Source organism: Panthera onca, chromosome D2, assembly GCF_046562875.1.
Source record: "Panthera onca isolate mPanOnc1 chromosome D2, mPanOnc1 haplotype 2, whole genome shotgun sequence".
Classification (NCBI taxonomy): domain Eukaryota; kingdom Metazoa; phylum Chordata; class Mammalia; order Carnivora; family Felidae; genus Panthera; species Panthera onca.
The window spans coordinates 40,002,136-40,019,952 of record NC_138349.1 but is presented as its reverse complement, the minus strand read 5'-3'; the positions used below and the strand labels follow the sequence as shown (position 1 = coordinate 40,019,952).

Here is a 17,817-nt window from a genome sequence, read left to right as displayed (position 1 = left end):
CACATATAAGTGAGATCATAACAGTATTTGTCTTTTTCTTGTCTGCCTTATTTCACTTAGCATAATGCCTTCAAAATTCATCCATGTTGTTGCATACATATAGATATAGATATATAGATGATATATAGATATGTAGATATAGATGTAAATATAAATAGATATAGATATAAATTGCTCCTTGGTGAGTCACAGATTAAAAACTATGCCAGGTAAATTGTTGGACAAGGATACTTTATTTGCAGCAAATAAGGAGATCACAGGGAATAACTTCCAAAGCTGTGACTCTCGAGCCAAGGGTAAATGGGTCCCTTTTATTTAGGGTTGGGATGAATATTTAGATAGGGAAGCCTTGTCATGGAATGTAAAGGGGAACATAAGGCAGTGCATGCAACTTAAGGAAGCATGCCTATATCACACATTGTATGTTATGTAAATGAGGCTTGTGCTCATCCTTGAGCAGAAGTTTTAGTATTATAATGGGGTAAAGGAAGTTGTCAGTCATTCTGCAGGTCACTCCATGGTCCATCTGTGCGGCGCGAGTCCAGGGTTATGGTCATATTGGTCTGGATGGCCTGGGTTGGCAGGAGGTCTTGTCAGGGTGGTCACTATCACTTGAGGGGTGCTTTTGGTTTCCATCAGCCTGAGTTAAAAGATGAGCTGGATAGAAGAGCTTAAGGAAAAATGTGGGACAAAGGTCAGTGAGTATAAGCAGGTGGGCAGTAAAGGTCAGGTGTTGGGTTCTAGCTGGTCACACAGTGAACATGAGGGTGCATATATCTATGAATTAGTATTCTCATTTTCTTAAGATAAATGCTCAGATGTGAAATTGCTGGATATGACAGTCTATTTTTAATTTTTAGGAAACTCCATTATATTTTCCACAGTGACTGCTCCAATTTACATTCTCACCAAAAGTGCACAAGCGTTCCCATTTCTCCACATCTTCACCAACACTTGTTATTTCTTGTCTTTTTTTTAAACAGGTATGAGGTGATATCTCATGGTGGTTTTGATTTGCATTTCCCACTCACAACTATCAAAATGGCTAAAATCAAAAACACAAGAAACTACAAGAGTTCGTGAGGAAGTAGAGAAAAAACAACAGTGCCTGTACTGTTGGTGGGAATACAAAGTGGTACAGCTACTATAGAAAAGAGTATGGGGGCACCTGGGTGGCTCAGTTAGTTAAGCATCCAACTCTTGATCTCAGCTCAGGTCTTGATCTCAGGGTCATGAGTTCAAGCCACATATTGGGCTCTGCACTGGGCATGATGCCTACTTAAAAAAAAAAAAAAGAGTATGGAGGTTCCTCAAAAAATTAATAATAGACTTACCATATGATGCAGTAATTCCACTGCTGGATATTTATCCAAGGAATTTGGAAACACTAATTCAAAGGGATATGTGCACCCCTATGTTTATTGTTTAAGATCTGGAAGCAACACAAGTGTCCATCGATAGAGGAACAGATAAAGAAGATGTGGTGTATATATGCAATGGAATGTTACTCAGCCATAAAAAAGAATGAAATCTTGCAATTTGCAACAATAGGGCTAGATCTAGAGAGTATATGCTACGAAATAAGTCAATCAGAGAAAGACAAATATCATATGACTTCACTCATATGGGAAATTTAAGAAACAAAGAAAAAAAAGAGAAAACCAAAAAACACATTCTTAATAATAATAGAGAACAAACAAATAGATGGTTACCAGAGGGGAGGTGAGTGGAGATGGGTGAAATAGGTGGAGGGGATTAAGTGCACACTTACCCTGGGGCGCCTGGCTGGCTCAGCTGGAAGAACATGCGACTCCTGATCTGGGGTTGGTGAGTTTGAGCCCCACATTGGGTGTAGAGATTACTAAGAAAAAAATAAATAGACTTAAAAACAGAAAAAAGAGCATACCTCTCTTGATGAGCACTGAGTAATATATAGAATTGTTGAATCACTGTATTGTCCACCTGAAACTAATATAACAGGACTTGCTAACTCTACTGGATTTAAAAAAGAAAAAAGATCAGTGTTTGCCAGGGGTTTAGAAGAAGGGAATGATGAATAGGTAGAGCACAGAGGATTTTTAGGGCTGTAAAAATACCACGTGTGATACAATAATGATGTGGGTTTTTCATATAAGACTTTTATTATGTTAAAGTATGTTCCCTCTAGATCTACTTTATTGGTTTTTTTTTTTTTTTTTTAATCATGAATGGATGTTGTACTTTGTCAATGGTTTTTCTGCATCTATTGAAATAATCATAGGGGCTCCTGGGTGGCTCAGTTGGTTAAGTGTCCAACGCTTGATTTTGGCTCAGGTCATGATCTCATGGTTCATGAGACTGAACCCCACATTGGGCTCTGCACTGACAGCGCAGATCCTGCTTGGGATTCTTTCTCTCCTTCTCTCTCTGCCCCTCCCCTGCTCTCTTTCTTTCTCAAAATAAAAGTAAATATTTAAAAAAAGAAATAATGTTTTTTATCCTTTCTTTTATTGATGTGATGTGTCACGTTCATTGATTTGTAAATATTGAAGCACCCTTGCATCCCAGGATAAATCCTGCTTTATTCTGGTGAATGATTTTTTTTTTTTAACTGTACTTTTGGATTCGGTTTGCTAATATTTTGTTGAGGATTTTTGGCATTGCATTGTGTTCATCAAGGATACTGGCCTGTAGCTCTTTTTTTTTTTTTTTTTTTTTTTTGTGGTGGCTTGCCACTTAATTTTTAAGAGCTCTTTCAATATCCCTTTAATATATTAGCAATATTAGCCATTTGTCTGTCATATATGTTGCAAATATTTTCTCCTGGTTTGTCAATTATCTTTTGGTTTTGTGATGGCTTTTGGCCACGAAAAATGTTTTATTTTTATGCATTCAAATTTATCAATTTTTTTTTTATTATTCTGGATTTCGAGTTATAGTTAGATTTCCCCCACACTGAGGCTAAAGAGGAAGTCCTTCATGTTGTTTGCTAGTATTTGCATAGTTTCAGTTTTTACATTTAGGTGGGATCAGGCACATTCAAGGATGTTATGACCATAGACTCAGTTTTTATATTTAGATTTCTAATCCAGTTGGAATTTATTTTTATGTAGTGTTAGGTATGTTTCCACTCTTATCTTTTTCCAAATGGTTACCCAGTTGTTACAGCACTATTTTTTAAAAAGTCCATTTTTGCCCCAGTGGCTTGAGATGCCCCTTTACCAATATTCTAAGTTTCCAAATGTGCCTGGGTCTATTTTGGGGCATTCTATTCTATTCTATTCTACTCTGTTCTACTGGTCTGTTTGTCTACTCATGCACCGATGTAACAGTTTTATTACAGAGGCTTTATAGTATATTTTCTTGTCTTATAAGGCTAGGCCTGCTCAGGTTTTCCTTTTCATTGTTGTCAAAATATTTTTGCATGTTTGCTGAAAATGCATAACCTGAATTAATCATGAGGAAACTTAGGAGAATTTTATAAAAGAATTGGCTAGCATTCTTCAAAACAATATTAAGGTCATAAACAAAAAAGAAAGATGAAGGAATAAGGAGACATAATAAATGTACTATGTGGTTCCAGGTAGATAAAAGGACATGGGACAAAGATGAGGTTTAAATGAGGTCTATAGATTAAGTAATAATAATGCATCAATGTTAATTTACTGGCTGATTGTACTGTGTTTATGTAGGTTATGAACATCTAGGGGGCACCCTAGGTGGCTCAGTCCATTGAAGGTCTGACTTCAGCTCAGGTCCGATCTCACGGTTTGTGGGCTTGAGCCCTCCATCGGGCTCTGTGCTGACAGTGCAGAGCCCGCTTCAAATCCTCTGTCTCCCTCTCTCTCTGCCCCTCCCCCATGCATGCATGTTTGTGTGCATTTTCTCTCTCACTCTCAAACATTGAGGCACCTGGGTGGCCCAGTCGGTTAAGTGTCCGACTTTGGCTCAGGTCATGATCTCATGGTTCTTGGGTTTGAGGCCTGCATTGGCCTCTGAGCTATAAGCTCAGAGCCTGGAGCTTACTTCTGATTCTGTGTCTCCCTTTTTCTCTGTCTCTCCCCTGCTGGCTCTCTCTCTCTCTCTCAAAAATAAAGAAATATTGAAAAAAGTGAAAACATTAAAAGATGAAAAAATTTAATTGTATATATTTATTATATTTTATTTATTATAATTTACTTATAAAGTTTTATTATAATTTTTATTATATTTTACTTATTATAAGTAAATTTATTTATTATAATTTATTTATAAAATATTTTAACATATATAATCAACCTCTTGGCCAAATATAGGAGTTGCAGACTTGCAACAATGGGTGAGTAGAACTATTTCCTAGTAGTGTTGCTTTCATTAAACTGTCAATGCAGGAACTGGACTCCCAGGATTACAATTCTCCTTGATAAGACTCGCCAACCACTTCCGGGAATAATGTTGGCATTATTCAAGGGTGCAAGTGAGATGCCTGCCTTCTGATGTATTTGGGCAGGTAGCTGAGCCAAGGGGAGGTTGAATAAACATGCAGAAGGGTTAAGGTCTTATAGTACCAAAACTCTAAAGGACTTGCAGCAGATTGAAAATTCCAACTCTTGAAAAGAGAGCTCAGTGATTAACAGAGGCGGGCAGAAGGGTTGTGCTAGAAATCCATTCCTGAGGGCCCTGAAAGTGCTGCTTGTTGACATATCGAGTCAGAGTATAGTATCAGCAAGCAAAGCTGCTTGATCTCCAGAACTCATCAGCCTCTGTCACTCTGTGTATGGGTCAGCTTTTCCACCCAGGTCAGAGAGCAGGGATCCCTTCGACAGAGGAGCATGTTGTCCATACTGTGGGGCGCCTGGTTTCTGGGTTTTCTGACTGGGAAGCATTTCTAGCCTCACCTCATGTGGAGCCTCTGAACTGCCCATTCTTGGAGAAAATCTTCTCTTAGGCCCTTTAAATGACTCTTAGAGGAACCATGGCTTGCCACTAGAGGGACTTCTGTAGAAAACAAACAAACAAACAGGATGGCTAGACTCTATTTTCAAGAAAGTAGAGTTAGAAAATCAATCCTTATATTACATATAGCATATTTGATGGTCAAACTCAAACATGGATATTTTAACTCTGGGAGTATTTCAGTGTAACATCTGAGAGCTATGCATTATAAAAGCATACAATGTTCTTTTTTTTTTTTTTTTTTTTTTTTTTTTGCCAGCTTTCTCAGCCTGTAATGCCCTAAAGTTGTAAAATTAATCACACTGAACAAAGAAAATTTTACAAATTGTTTAATACCTTTGATTCGAATCCTACCTTTACTGAAAAGGCAAGCAGCTAGTGGTTTACATTATTATGTGTACCTTAAACTAAGCTAGAAGTTATCATAAAATGGAAGATTTTTGTGATGTTCAGTATTTCAAAAATACTTCAGGTAAAGAATAATTACAAGTACATTTTAAGAGTTGTAAACCCACTTTGCAGGCAGTAGTTTGTTTAGCTAAATTAAGGGTTTTGCCAGAAAGGAAGAACAATGTCATAAGTAATTTTGTGTCTCATTAAAAAGAATTTGGTGAGAGAAGGGCGATTGGCAAAACCTATCTCGGAGGCAAGAAATCTAACCTTAACAGTGGTAGAGCTTGACACTGTTGGGACACAGTTGGACACATTTGCTGTTCACGCTTCGTTTACTAGTGCAAAATGATAACAGTAGTAGTAATTTTGAGAGTTTCAATTTGGCCAAACTATTAGATATATAATTCATAAAATACTAAAATAGTATTTAAAAAATAATAACTACCATTTCTTTAAAAAGAGCATATAACTTACAGTTAGTAGATTTATTGGGTCAGATCTATATTATTGGATTCTTAGGCTTGTGGGTTCTTTTTTTTTTTTTTAACATTTATTTATTTTTGAGACAGAGAGAGACAGAGCATGAATGGGGGAGAGAGGGAGACACAGAATCTGAAACAGGCTCCAGGCTCTGAGCTTTCAGCACAGAGCCTGACGCGGGGCTCGAACCCACGGACCGTGAGATCACGATCTGAGCCGAAGTCGGCCATTTAACCGACTGAGCCACCCAGGCGCCCCTGTGGGTTCTTATAAAACAAAACTCATAAGCCCTCTAGAGCAATCAGAACTACAGAGAGCTAGCAGTACATGCAAAGGGACTGGGGGTTTGGTTAGAGATGGTTGGTTACAATCCCAAACTCTAATACTATAGTCACACCATTTATACCACTCAATTACTTAGAAAACCAGCTGGATTTGAACACTTTTTAAAAAATGTTTATTTATTTTTGAGAGAGAGAGAGAGAGAGAGAGCGAGCGCAGGGTAGGGGCAGAGAGAGAGGGAGACACAGAATCCGAAGCAGGGTCCAGGCTCCAAGCTGTCAGTACAGAGCCTGACCTGGGGCTCAAACTCACGTTCATGGGATCGAGCCCCACATTGGGCTCTGTGCTGACAGCTCAGAGCCTGGAGTCTGCTTCAGATTCTATGTCTCCCTCTCTCTCTGTCCCTTGCCTGCTCACTCTCTGTCTCTCTCTCAAAAATAAAAACATTAAAAAAAATTAAATAAAATGCTGGATATGTCAGTGGCTTTTCTCATTAAATCCTCTAATATTAATGAACAATGAAATATCCATTAAACTATTAGGAGATAAGATATACTGGATTATGTAATGCTGAGAAGTTTATGTCTTCAACAAAATTTTTATACCTTTCCCTGACTTTAAGCAATATCCACACTATAGTCATTAACTGAAAAATAAAGAGTATGCCATTATTTCCACTATGTGAAAAATAAAATCTTGTATATCATAAAAAAAACCCAACTCATATTACAACTACTTAAAATATTGTAAACTTATCAAAATGCACAGGAAAAAAATTTTTTGTTTTTAAGTAGGCTCCACACCCAACATGGGGCTTTAACCCATGACCCCTTAGATCAAGAGTTGCATGCTTTACCGACTGAGCCAGCCAGGTGCCTAGAAACAAGTTTTAATATACTGTACAATGGGTAGATTCATCTTAATTCTCAGGCATGGTTATGGCAGAGCAAGAGCTCTCTAATATGAACAGATTCAATAAAAAGCATGATTTAAAAACATTTGAAAAGGTCTATGGGAGAAGTACCAGTAAAGAGAGCAGTATTGAACACACGGGAAGTGGAGTTCAAGATAGCATTATCCCAGGGGAGGCTGGAAAGCTTCCATCAAGAACACAGTGGCCACTAATCTCCGGCAAGAGTAAGGACAGTGTTTCCAGAGACTGAAAGAAAGGGAGCATGTAGCCGGTTGTTTTTGCTTTCCTAGCATCTCTTCTCCCTGCTTTTGGTTAACAGTACCAATTTCAGTCCCCCTTAGAGGTGGAAGGAATGGGGGTATGACCTAAGGGGAGCCAATCAGATTTTATTTATCTCAGGAATTTGGAAGTTCAGAAGAGAAACACAAGAAGGGAAATGATTGGGGCTGTCATTCTGATGGCAGTGGCTCAAAGGGGACTCCCGATTTCCTCTGGTTTATGCTCTTCCTAAGACCTGCTTGCTTAGCTTTTCCTTAACTGTGAATTCTGTAGGTTTTTTCTCCAAATTCTATTTTTTTGGTGTTTGCCAGTTGAATTCTGTTGTGTGCAAATAAAGAACTGTATGAGACACAGGTGTGTACACATTGAAACATCTTAAGTATGAGGTAAGAAGTCTATTCTCTCTTGCAGAGGCAAGTGGGGTAGATAATTTGAAAAACGTGATGAGCGGCGCCTGGGTGGCTCAGTCAGTTAAGCATCCGACTTCGGCTCAGGTCATGATCTCCCAGTCCGTGAGTTCGAGCCCTGTGTCGGGCTCTGTGCTGACAGCTCAGAGCCTGGAGCCTGTTTCAGATTCTGTGTCTCCCTCTCTCTCTGACCCTCCCCTGTTCATGCTCTCTGTCTCAAAAATAAATAAATGTTAAAAAAAAAGAAAGAAAAACGTGATGAAATTATGGAAGGGAGCTATCAAGTATAAAGATCAAAGATAAGCAAAAGGACTGCTAATCAGTGCTGAGAGTTCAGCCAAATTTGCAGAATATGAATTTGTAGTGATTCCATTCACGAACCTAGGCACAGGAAAGGAGAAAGGACATCATTGCACTGATTTGTAGTTAGGAGCTAGCAGAACTATGTGTCAGAACCTTGACATACAGATATTAAAGGGCTTTCAAGGGAAGTTGAAGGCTACTATCACGGGCTCTATGCAGAACAGGCAAGGAAATAAAGCTAAGAGGGTGGAATTGGGGGACAAAAGGAGAACTGAGGGATGGGTTTGGGTTAGTTGAGAACAGACGAGGAAGTAAAGGCTGCTTTATTGCAGTCCAGATTTAGAAGAAAATCAGGTGATAAGGTTCAGGGTGTAGGTAAGCAAGGTGCTTAGAGAATTGGGATATTGATTGAGGTTACTGAGGCACATCGAAGCTAGGGTCATTATATGGCTCCTGAAGTTGCCCATGATGATGTCAGACGAGATGCCAAGTGCAGTAACCAGTTCACCTAAATTTTACCAACCAAACTCAAGAGGTTTTTGTTTTGCTTTTTTTATGAATGTGAGGGAACAGCTAGAGGTTGATAGATGGTCACTTAAAAATAAAGTTCTTTTGGGGTGCCTGGGTGGCTCAGTCGGTTGTTTCTGACTTCCACTCAGGTCATAATCTCATGGTTCATGGCTTTGAGTCCTGTGTCGGGTTCTCTGCTGTCAGCACAGAGCCTGCTTTGGATCCTCTGTTCTCTCTTTGCCCCTCCCCTGCTCATGCTCACTCTCTCTCTCTCCAAAATAAATACACATTAAAAAAAAAGTTCCTTTAAAAGAACTAAGACTAGCTACAGGGTAACAGTGGCTAACTATGTAGGTTCCCAGCTTGCTTCTTTACTGGCTAATTCTGAAGAAGTTATTTATCTTCCGATGCCTCAGTTTCTTCAACTATAACATAAAGATAATAGTACTTGGGATGCCTGGGTGGCTCAGTCGGTTAAGCCTCTGACTTCAGCTTAGGTTAAACCTCTGACTTCAGCTCAGGTCATGATCTTGCAGTTCGAGAGTTCGAGCAGTGCATCAGCCTCTCTGCTGCCAGTGCAGAGTCTGCTCCAGATCCTCTGTTTCCCTCTCTCCGTCCCTCCCCTACTCGTGCTTTGTGTGTGTGTCTCTCAGAAATGAGTAAACATTTAAAAAAAGAGACAATAGTACTACTTTCTGGGTCACTGAGATAATTAAATAAATTAACATGCATCAAATAGTAAATACCGAGCACTTCATAAATGTTAGCTATTATTATTAAAGGGAGACAGATCCAAATACACTATAACACAATGTAATATTTTATGATATGTGTACAAACAGAAAATAACTGACAGGGGCATTAAAACTATACTTGGGATACTCGGGGAAGTTTTCACTGAGGTGTTAGAGGCAAAAACAAAAGAAAGCGGTAAGATCCGTTTAACGCTCTCCCTAAGGCAGACATTGTGATAGCTGTTTTAAGAATATCATCACATTTAATACCATGTCCCTGCAAGATATGTATCTTCCTTTTACTGAGGAGGAAAGCTAACGGAGGTTAAATAACTTACCCTTGGGTACAAAGGAATGAAAAGAAACTGGAATCTTTATTTAGATAATTTAGTTAGTTGGTCTGGCACAAGCGGGACTCTGCAGAAGGAATTTAAAGGATGCGTGAAAATAGCCTAGCAGGATCACTGAGCGCTAGCGGGGAACTGGGAAGGTTGAAGATACAGTCGCAGCAGGGATCAGATTATAAAAGGTATTTGCTTGTCTTATGAGACGTCTGGGCTTGAATCTGTGGGTAATGTCCAGGGAGTAAAGGATTTTAACCAGGCCCTAGGCAGTGAGTTGACACCAAGCAGGTCAGCGGGCATGATGATGGCCAGACTGGCCAGTCATTCTTCACTTAATGAGCGCCTGTGCGCCAACCCCGCGAAGGGTAGCGGAGATGCCACAAGGAAAAGACGCAGCCGGGTGTAGCTTTCGCCCTGCTCACCTCGCGCAGAGGCAGAAGCCCCCAGGCGGGTTGTTCCACAGGTTTCTTTCGGGCTCCCCTCCTGAGCCGAGCCGGGCCAGCAGCGTGCTCCTCAGCGGCCGTCTGCGCTCGCCGGGTCAAGTGCAACCCGGCCGAGCGCTTCCCTTCAGCACCCCGTGGCGTCGGCATCCTCCCTGCTCCCAGCTTCCACGCGAACCCAGCAGCAGGCCTGCTAACTCAAGCCTGTAGTCTGCAAACCTTTTTTTCTTCCGGCGGCACCACACATCCGGTCACGTGTGGGGCCGGTCACATGAGAGTTGGTCACGTGCTGGGGCCGCAGGGCTCGGGGCTCGGGGTTTGGCTTCCGCAGACCTGCGGACCTTAGCGGGTGCGGTCGTGGCTGCCCCGGAGGCCGCGGAGCTGCCCGACTGGGATGGTGAGGGCGGCGGGCCCGGGTCGGGCCGGGGTCGGGTCGGGGCCGGTGCCTTCCCCAACCTCAGCCCGTCTTCTCATTCTTCCCGCTGCAGATGAACCGGACGACCCCCGACCAGGAGCGGGCGCCGGCGTCCGAGCCCGTGTGGGAGCGGCCCTGGTCGGTGGAGGAGATCCGCAGGAGCAGCCAGAGCTGGTCGCTGGCGGCCGATGCGGGCGTGAGAGGCGGGCCCCAGGGAGGGCAGCGGAGGGCGGGCCGCCTGGGGTGACCCCGCGGCTTGCGCGCGGGAGGACAGGAGACCCCGATTCCTTCTCCACTCGGTGTATTCTGCTGCCCCTGTTCATGCGTTCATAACGCATCCCTCCCCAAAAACGCCACTGTGGCAGTCCCTAGGCACCTGGGCGGGGGCGGGCCCATCGTCCTTAGCCGGCTGAGTTCCCCCACTCCGACTGCAGCCCAGATGCAGGTCTCTTCCTTGTTTGGGTTTTCTAGGGCTGCTCCCATCTCCATCCTGATGGAGGCAGATAGGTTATCTCTGCGCCGCGGGTTTGCTAGGGCACAAGTGAGGCCATTTCACTTTGGGACCTGGACTGTGTGGGGAGGTAGACAAGCCTGTATATGGATATCCTCGAGTGGGACTTTAAAGGCCGGGACCCAAGACTCCCGAAACTGTGATTCCGAAGTCCCATATGAACACGATTTTTTTCTTTTTATAAGAGTGGCAGTTTGTTATTTTGCCCTTGATCTGGGATTTCTGTAGAATGATAACCAAACAAGACTTTAAAATTCGTCCAGAAGCGAGATAGCAAGTGTCGGTGTACTCCTTGCCACTGTTTGGATGAGCTTTGTTAATGTTTTTCAGTGATACTTGGTTTTGGGTGTTGTCGAAAGCAGCATCTCTTACATTCTAACACACAAAGGTGAAAGGAAATGGGTTCTTTTTTGTTTTGACACACGGAGTAGACTCATTTGATATTGATACTACTGTATGTTTATTTTTTAAATAGCTACTACAGTTTCTGCAGGAATTCTCACAGCAGACTATCTCTAGGACCCATGAAATCAAGAAACAAGTGGATGGGTTAATCCGGGAAACTAAAGCCACAGATTGTCGCCTACATAATGTCTTCAACGACTTCCTTATGCTGTCTAATACCCAGTTCATTGAAAACGTGAGTTACTTAATTGTGTCAGACTTATAAATAGTGTTTTCTGGAGGAACAAGAGTCCCTTGGGGTATTAAATGATGTATTATTAGGTACCCTCCTCAATTTTCATGAACACAGGGGTTCTTGGTAATTGAAGCTTCTTTCTCTAGGATTAATGCCTTTTTAAATTAGTACAGTTTGTTTTTTCAGGCCTTTAAAAAAATCTAATGATAAAATTATCTTACATTCTAGTTTTTCGTACCCTTTTAGTTTTGAGGATAGTCAGCACTTGTGCTGGTATTCCCCCAAGCCTTATTGTGGCCATGTCCCTTAAGGAGAGCTGTACACCTGCCTGGTCTGATCCTGGTCTGACCAGCATGTGACTGCACTATTGATTGTGTCCATTATGTTCTGATGAATTCTGTTAAAGGCGTATGTGTGCCTACTTGAAATACTCTTTTTTGTTTTGGATTTTTTTTAATGTTTGTTTTTGAGAGAGAGCCAGCGAGAGAGAGAGAGAGAGAGAGAGAGAGAGAGAGAGAATGAGAATGAGAATGAGTGGGGGAGGGGCAGAGAGAGAAGGAGACAATCCCAAGCAGGCTCCAGGCACTGGGGTGTCGGCACAGAGCCCAATACGCTGGAACTCGTGAACTGCGAGATAATGACCTGAGCCGAAGTTGGACGCTTGACTGACTGAGTCACCCAGGTGCCCCTGGAATATTCTTGATTAATGTTTTGTTATGATGGCTGAACCTGTGGTACAGAATCAACTCTAGAAAGATTACTGGGCTTTAAGCCATGTGTGATTTTCCCTATATGTATGTATGTATTTTATTGTATTGTATTGTATTCTATTCTATTTTTTTAAATAACTTTTTAAATTTACCTCCAGGTTAGTTAGCATATAGTGCAACAATGATTTCAGTAGTAGATTCCTTAATGCCCCTTACCCATTTAGTCCATCCCCCCTCCCACAACCCCTCCAGTAATCCTCTGTTCTCCATATGTGAGAGTCTCTTATGTTTTGTCCCCCTCCCTGTTTTTATATTATTTTTCTTTCCTTCCCTTATGTTCATCTGTTTTGTATCTTAAAGTCCTCATTGAGTGAAGTCATATGATATTTGTCTTTCTCTGACTAATTTCGCTTAACATAGTACCCTCTAATTCCATCCACATAGTTGCGAATGGCAGAATTTCATTCTTTTTGGTTGTCAAGTAATACTGCATTATATATATATACACCACATTTTCTTTATTCATCCATCGATGAACATTTGGGCTCTCTCCATACTTTGGCTATTGTTGATAGTGCTGCTGTAAACATTGGGGTGCATGTGCCCCATCGAAACAGCACACCTGTATCCCTTGGATAAATACCTAGTAGTGTAATTGCTGGGTGTAGGGTAGTTCTATTTTTAATTTTTTGAGGAACCTCCATACTGTTTTCCAAAGTGGCTGCACCAGTATGCATTCCCACCAGCAGAGCAAAAGAGATCCTCTTTCTCTGCATCCTTGCCAACATCTGTTGTTGCCTGACTTGTTAATGTTAGCCATTCTGACAGGTGTGAGGTGGTATCTCTTTGTGGTTTTGATTTGTAGTTCCCTGATAATGAGTGATATTGAGCTTTGTCATGTGTTGGTTGGCCATGTGGATGTCTTCTTTGGAGAAGTGTCCATTTATGTCTTTCACCCATTTCTTCACTGGACTATTTGTTTTTTGGGTGTTGAGTTTGATAAATTCTTTATAGGTTTTAGATACTAGTCCTTTATCTGATATATTGTTTGCAAATATCTTCTCCCATTCTGTCGGTTGCCTTTTAGTTTTGCTGATTGTTTCCTTTGCTGTGCAGGAAAATTTTTATTTTGCTGAGGTCCCAGTAGTTCATTTTTGTTTTTGTTTCCCTTGCCTCCGGAGACATGTTGAGTAAGAAGTTGTTGTGGTCAAGGTCAGAGAGGTTTTTGCCTGCTTTCTCCTGGAGGATTTTGATGGCTTCCTGTCTTACATTTAGGGCTTTCATCCATTTTGAGTTTATTTTTGTGTCTGGTGTAAGAAAGTGGTTCAGGTTCATTCTTCTGCATGTCGCTGTCCAGTTTTCCCAGCACCATTTGCTGAGGAGACTGTCTTTATTCCATTGGATAGTCTTTCTTGCTTTGTCAAAGACTAGTTGGCCATATGTTTGTGGGTCCCTTTCTGGGTTCTCTGTTGATCTGAGTGTCTGTTTTTGTGCTCTTCCCTATATATTTATCGACTTCCTAAGTACTAGATCCTAGGAATACATAGTTAAATTAGACAGAACCTCTCTTTATTATTTGTTTATTTAAATTTTATTTATTTTTGAGAGAGAGAGAGAGAGAGAGAGAGAGAGAGAGAGAATCCCAAGCAGGCTCCATGAACTGTGAGATCATGACCTGAGCTGAAATCAAGAGTTGGATGCTTAATCAGCTGCGCCACCCAGGCACCCGATAGAGCCTGTCTTTAGAGAAGATCACAATCCTCCATAATAGTGTAATTCCAGAATAGGAAGGAAGCAAGTGTGGCTAGAGCCTAGTGAGTGAGTGAAGGAGGGACTGTTAAGATGAGGATGGAGAGGAAGCTTAGTTAAACTGACCTATATTTCTCAGAGGGAGGTTAGCCTAACTTTCTGAGTGTCAGCCATAGATCATCTGTGGAAAAAGGATTATTAAGTAGGTTATTTCCTGAGATTGTTAGGTGTAAAGTGATAGAAAGGATTTTGAAAATTGCTAAATTGTAAAAGCTCTGTTCAGGACTTTTAAGAGAAGACCAAATAGCATCATGCAAGTATCTTAGGCAACACGTTTGTGCATTTTTTTAGTAGTTCAGGTTGAATTGCCGCTACTAGCATTTTTGGGAGTCTGTAAAATAAGGATCTTAATGAAGGTATTAGAGATCTCTTTGCCAGTAAGTTTAAGATAGAGCCAGTATTTTAGTAAAATCTGTAGTCACTTTTTAGTCATCTATGTAGAATGTCCGTGCTTGGTCCTGAGCGTCTTTCTCACTGGCAGAGGCAGTTTAGAGGTGTATATGCAGCCCATCATCTTTCCATGAAGCCAAATTTGGTGTCCATTCTGGTATACTTGTTGCTCTCATTCTGTACTTTTCTTGCTGGATCAGGTGCTCATTTCTTCTCTGCGATCAGTGTTAGAGACCTAGATGGGGCATGGAGTAGAATTGGGAAGGGTCTACGCAATGTGCCTGTACCACATGGTATTGGATTAGCATCTGTTTGAATTTTGGGGGTTAGGCGGGTATCATAAACTGTGTTTTCTGAATCACAGTCTTCATGTCTTCCTTGTCTTTTGTTCAACTGTTCTTTTCTGGTGAAGTTTTTTTTTTTTTTTTTTTAAGTTTATTTATTTATTTTGAGAGATGAGTGCAGAGAGAGAGGGAAAGAGGGAATCCCAAGCAGGCTGTACTCTGTCAGTGCAGAGCCCGATGTGGGGCTCAATCCCATGATCGTGACCTGAGCTGAAATCAAGAGTCAGATGCTTAACCTCCTGAGCCACCCAGGTGGCCCCTGGCCAAGTTATTTTAGATTTTGAGTTTTTCTTGATGTAGCAGAGTTTTTTTTGTGGGTTTTTGTTCTCCTGAAAAAATTTTTTTTTTTTTTGTAGTAGTTCTTTATTTCTGTTCACTTTTTGGATTCCCTTTTTGCCACCCATCTTTACATTTCCCTAGTCCTTAATCTTCTTCCCCTTCCATTCTGCAGCCAGAATTCCCCTCTCAATGTACCTGTTGCCACTGCTAAGTTTAACTGCTTCTCACACCTCCTGTAGTGCAATGTGTTACATGTTCTTCTCATTCGTGGCAGAACATGATGATGTTAAGAGTACAGCTGGGGCGCCTGGGTGGCTCGGTCGGTTAAGCATCCGACTTCGGCTCAGGTCATGATCTCACGGTCTGTGAGTTCGAGCCCCGCGTCAGGCTCTGTGCTGACAGCTCAGAGCCTGGAGCCTGTTTCAGATTCTGTGTCTCCCTCTCTCTCTGCCCCTCCCCTGTTCATGCTCTGTCTCTCTCTGTCTCAAAAATAAATAAACGTTAAAAAAAAAAAAAAAAAAAAAAGTACAGCTAACGGTTAATCAAACTCTGAAAAAATCTGCATGCTGTTAACACATTTGGCAGTGATTTGGCTTTTTATGTATTTTCTTCAAACCCTGACATTGGTGCTCATGTATTACAATTCTGGTTTGGGCGCCTGGGTGGCTCAGTCGGTTAAGCGGCCGACTTCGGCTCAGGTCATGATCTCACGGTCTGTGGGTTCGAGCCCCGCGTCGGGCTCTGTGCTGACAGCTCAGAGCCTGGAGCCTGCTTCCGATTCTGTGTCTCCCCCTCTCTCTGACCCTCCCCCGTTCATGCTCTGTCTCTCTCTGTCTCAAGAATAAATAAATGTTAAAAAAAAAAAAATTAAAAAAAAAAAAACAATTCTGGTTTGAATGATGTTGCCATTTGGTTTCATGATAGTTTATTGGAAAGGTATTCAAAGGTAGCTTTCTGGCTTTTAGGAATTAACCTCAAAAGCAGGTACTAGGTTGAAAAATGCATTACAGAGGTAGTGAAACTAAAGAGCAATCAGGGCTTTCTAGGGCAACAGAAATGAGTTCCTTTAGTAAAGGCTCAAGAGGGAATTCTGAAGGAGGAAAACTACTAATTAACAGTGGCCAGTGCTTCAGTGTGTTATCAGAAGGGATTCATTAAGCTGTTAATTTAGGAATTTTGTTCTAAAACATTGAGTGACCTAGAACAACTTTTTTTTTTTTTTTTTTAAGGTTTATATTTTTAGTTATCTTTACACCCACTGTGGGGCTTGAACTCATGACCCAAAGGTAAAGAGTCTCATGTTCTACCGACTGAGACAGCCAGGCACTTCAGATGTGACTTCTTTAGTATAGCGCTTCTCATGATTATAATTTTACACTTATTGATGTGCTCTGATGTGTCAAACTATCCTACTAAATCAAGCCCCACATTTTTTTGTGAATGTTGTATTCCTTGGGGCCAGCACACTTCTTTTTTTGTTGTAATTTTTATTTTTTAATGTTTTTTTTTTTTTTTTTTTTTTTTTTTTGAGAGAGACCGAGCACGAATGGGAGACAGGCAGAGAGAAAGGGAGACGCAAAATCGGAAGCAGGCTCTAGGTTCTAAGTTGTCAGCACAGAGTCTAAAGTGGGGCTTAAACCCATGAACCGTGAGATCGTGACCTGAGCTGAAGTCGGACATTTAACCCACTGAGCCACCCAGGCACTCCATGGGGCCAGCACACTTCTGATTTGTAGAAACCTAGTGAATATTTGAATGAATGAACTGGAGAACACATAAATGAAAAGGACTAGGGCTGTGTATAATTTGTTAAGAAATCGTCAGCCCCTGGTCCCTTTTCTCCAGTTCACCACCTCATCTCTTCCCCATCTCCCCAAATGAAGAAAAGATCCTTTGAGGGAAAATATTTGAGATGTTTAACAATTCTGGGAATGGCTACCTGATTTAAAAATGATCAAAAAACACATGAAGCTGTGAGATTAGCCTGGTCACAGTGAAGGAAGTTAGTGCGGATTGTCTGCTGTGTGCTGAGTACTTGAGATCCATAGTTCTTATCACTCTTGGAAGATCCCATGGGTCTCGTGTGTTTGCTGGTTGGTTTCGTAGAGGTCATGTGTGGCCTCCAGCCACAGGCTACTGATGTTTCATGAGGTAGTTTTTAATGAGAGCAGGAGAAAAAAAAGTAGGACTTTGGAGCTATTCAGTCATGAGCGTGAAGCTCAACCTTTTAGTTTAAATGGTCTCGCTATTTAAAACCTGAAGTGACTTTGGTAGGTGCCATGTCTGAAAATCTCAATTTTAAGACCTATTTACTTTTTTGTCCCTGTCTTTGAAAATTAACCCCTCCAAATTTCTGCTCTTTATAGTTCTTTTTTAAAGTATGGAAAAAGAAGCAGCATCTGAAATTTCAGATGGTGGAGAGGTGCCTGCCAACATACTGGCATATAAATTCTAAGTCCATTTCCCACGCAGACATTGGCCTGTAAGTTTTTTCTTTTTTTTCCAAGTTTATTTATTGGACGCCTGGGTGGCTCAGCCGGTTAAGCATCCAACTTCGGCTCAGGTCAAGATCTTGCAGTTTGTGGGTTCGAGCACCATATTGGGCTCTGTGCTGATAGCTTGGATCCTGGAGACTGCTTAAAATTCTGTTTCCCTCTCCCTCTCTCTGTCCCTCCCTGCTCACGCTATGTGTGTGTGTGTCTCTCTGTCTCTCAAAAATA

General features: G+C 41.4%; 1 protein-coding gene and 1 long non-coding RNA gene across 7 annotated transcripts in view; one reads left to right on the top strand and one right to left on the bottom strand.

Moving 5' to 3' along the window:
• Positions 1 to 285: 285 nt before the first annotated feature.
• On the bottom strand, positions 286 to 10,223 carry LOC132685176 (uncharacterized). The gene is made up of 4 exons (XR_009612980.3): positions 9,982 to 10,223; positions 4,857 to 4,956; positions 1,772 to 1,861; positions 286 to 670 (listed from the first exon to the last, which is right to left on the bottom strand). It is a non-coding gene; the product is annotated as an uncharacterized LOC132685176 (long non-coding RNA).
• Positions 10,224 to 10,276: 53 nt separating this feature from the next.
• Positions 10,277 to 17,817, top strand: part of WASHC2A (WASH complex subunit 2A) — a 62,176-nt gene continuing 54,635 nt past the window's right edge. For 5 of the 6 annotated variants that reach the window (XM_078434525.2, XM_078434524.2, XM_078434528.2 and 2 more), the window contains exons 1-3: positions 10,277 to 10,396; positions 10,488 to 10,610; positions 11,401 to 11,565. In XM_078434525.2, the coding sequence (XP_078290651.2) occupies positions 10,394 to 10,396; positions 10,488 to 10,610; positions 11,401 to 11,565 (291 nt within the window). In that variant the 5' untranslated portion in view covers positions 10,277 to 10,393. The remainder of the gene's footprint in view (positions 10,397 to 10,487; positions 10,611 to 11,400; positions 11,566 to 17,817) is intronic. The other variant, XM_078434527.2, reaches the window with a different exon arrangement.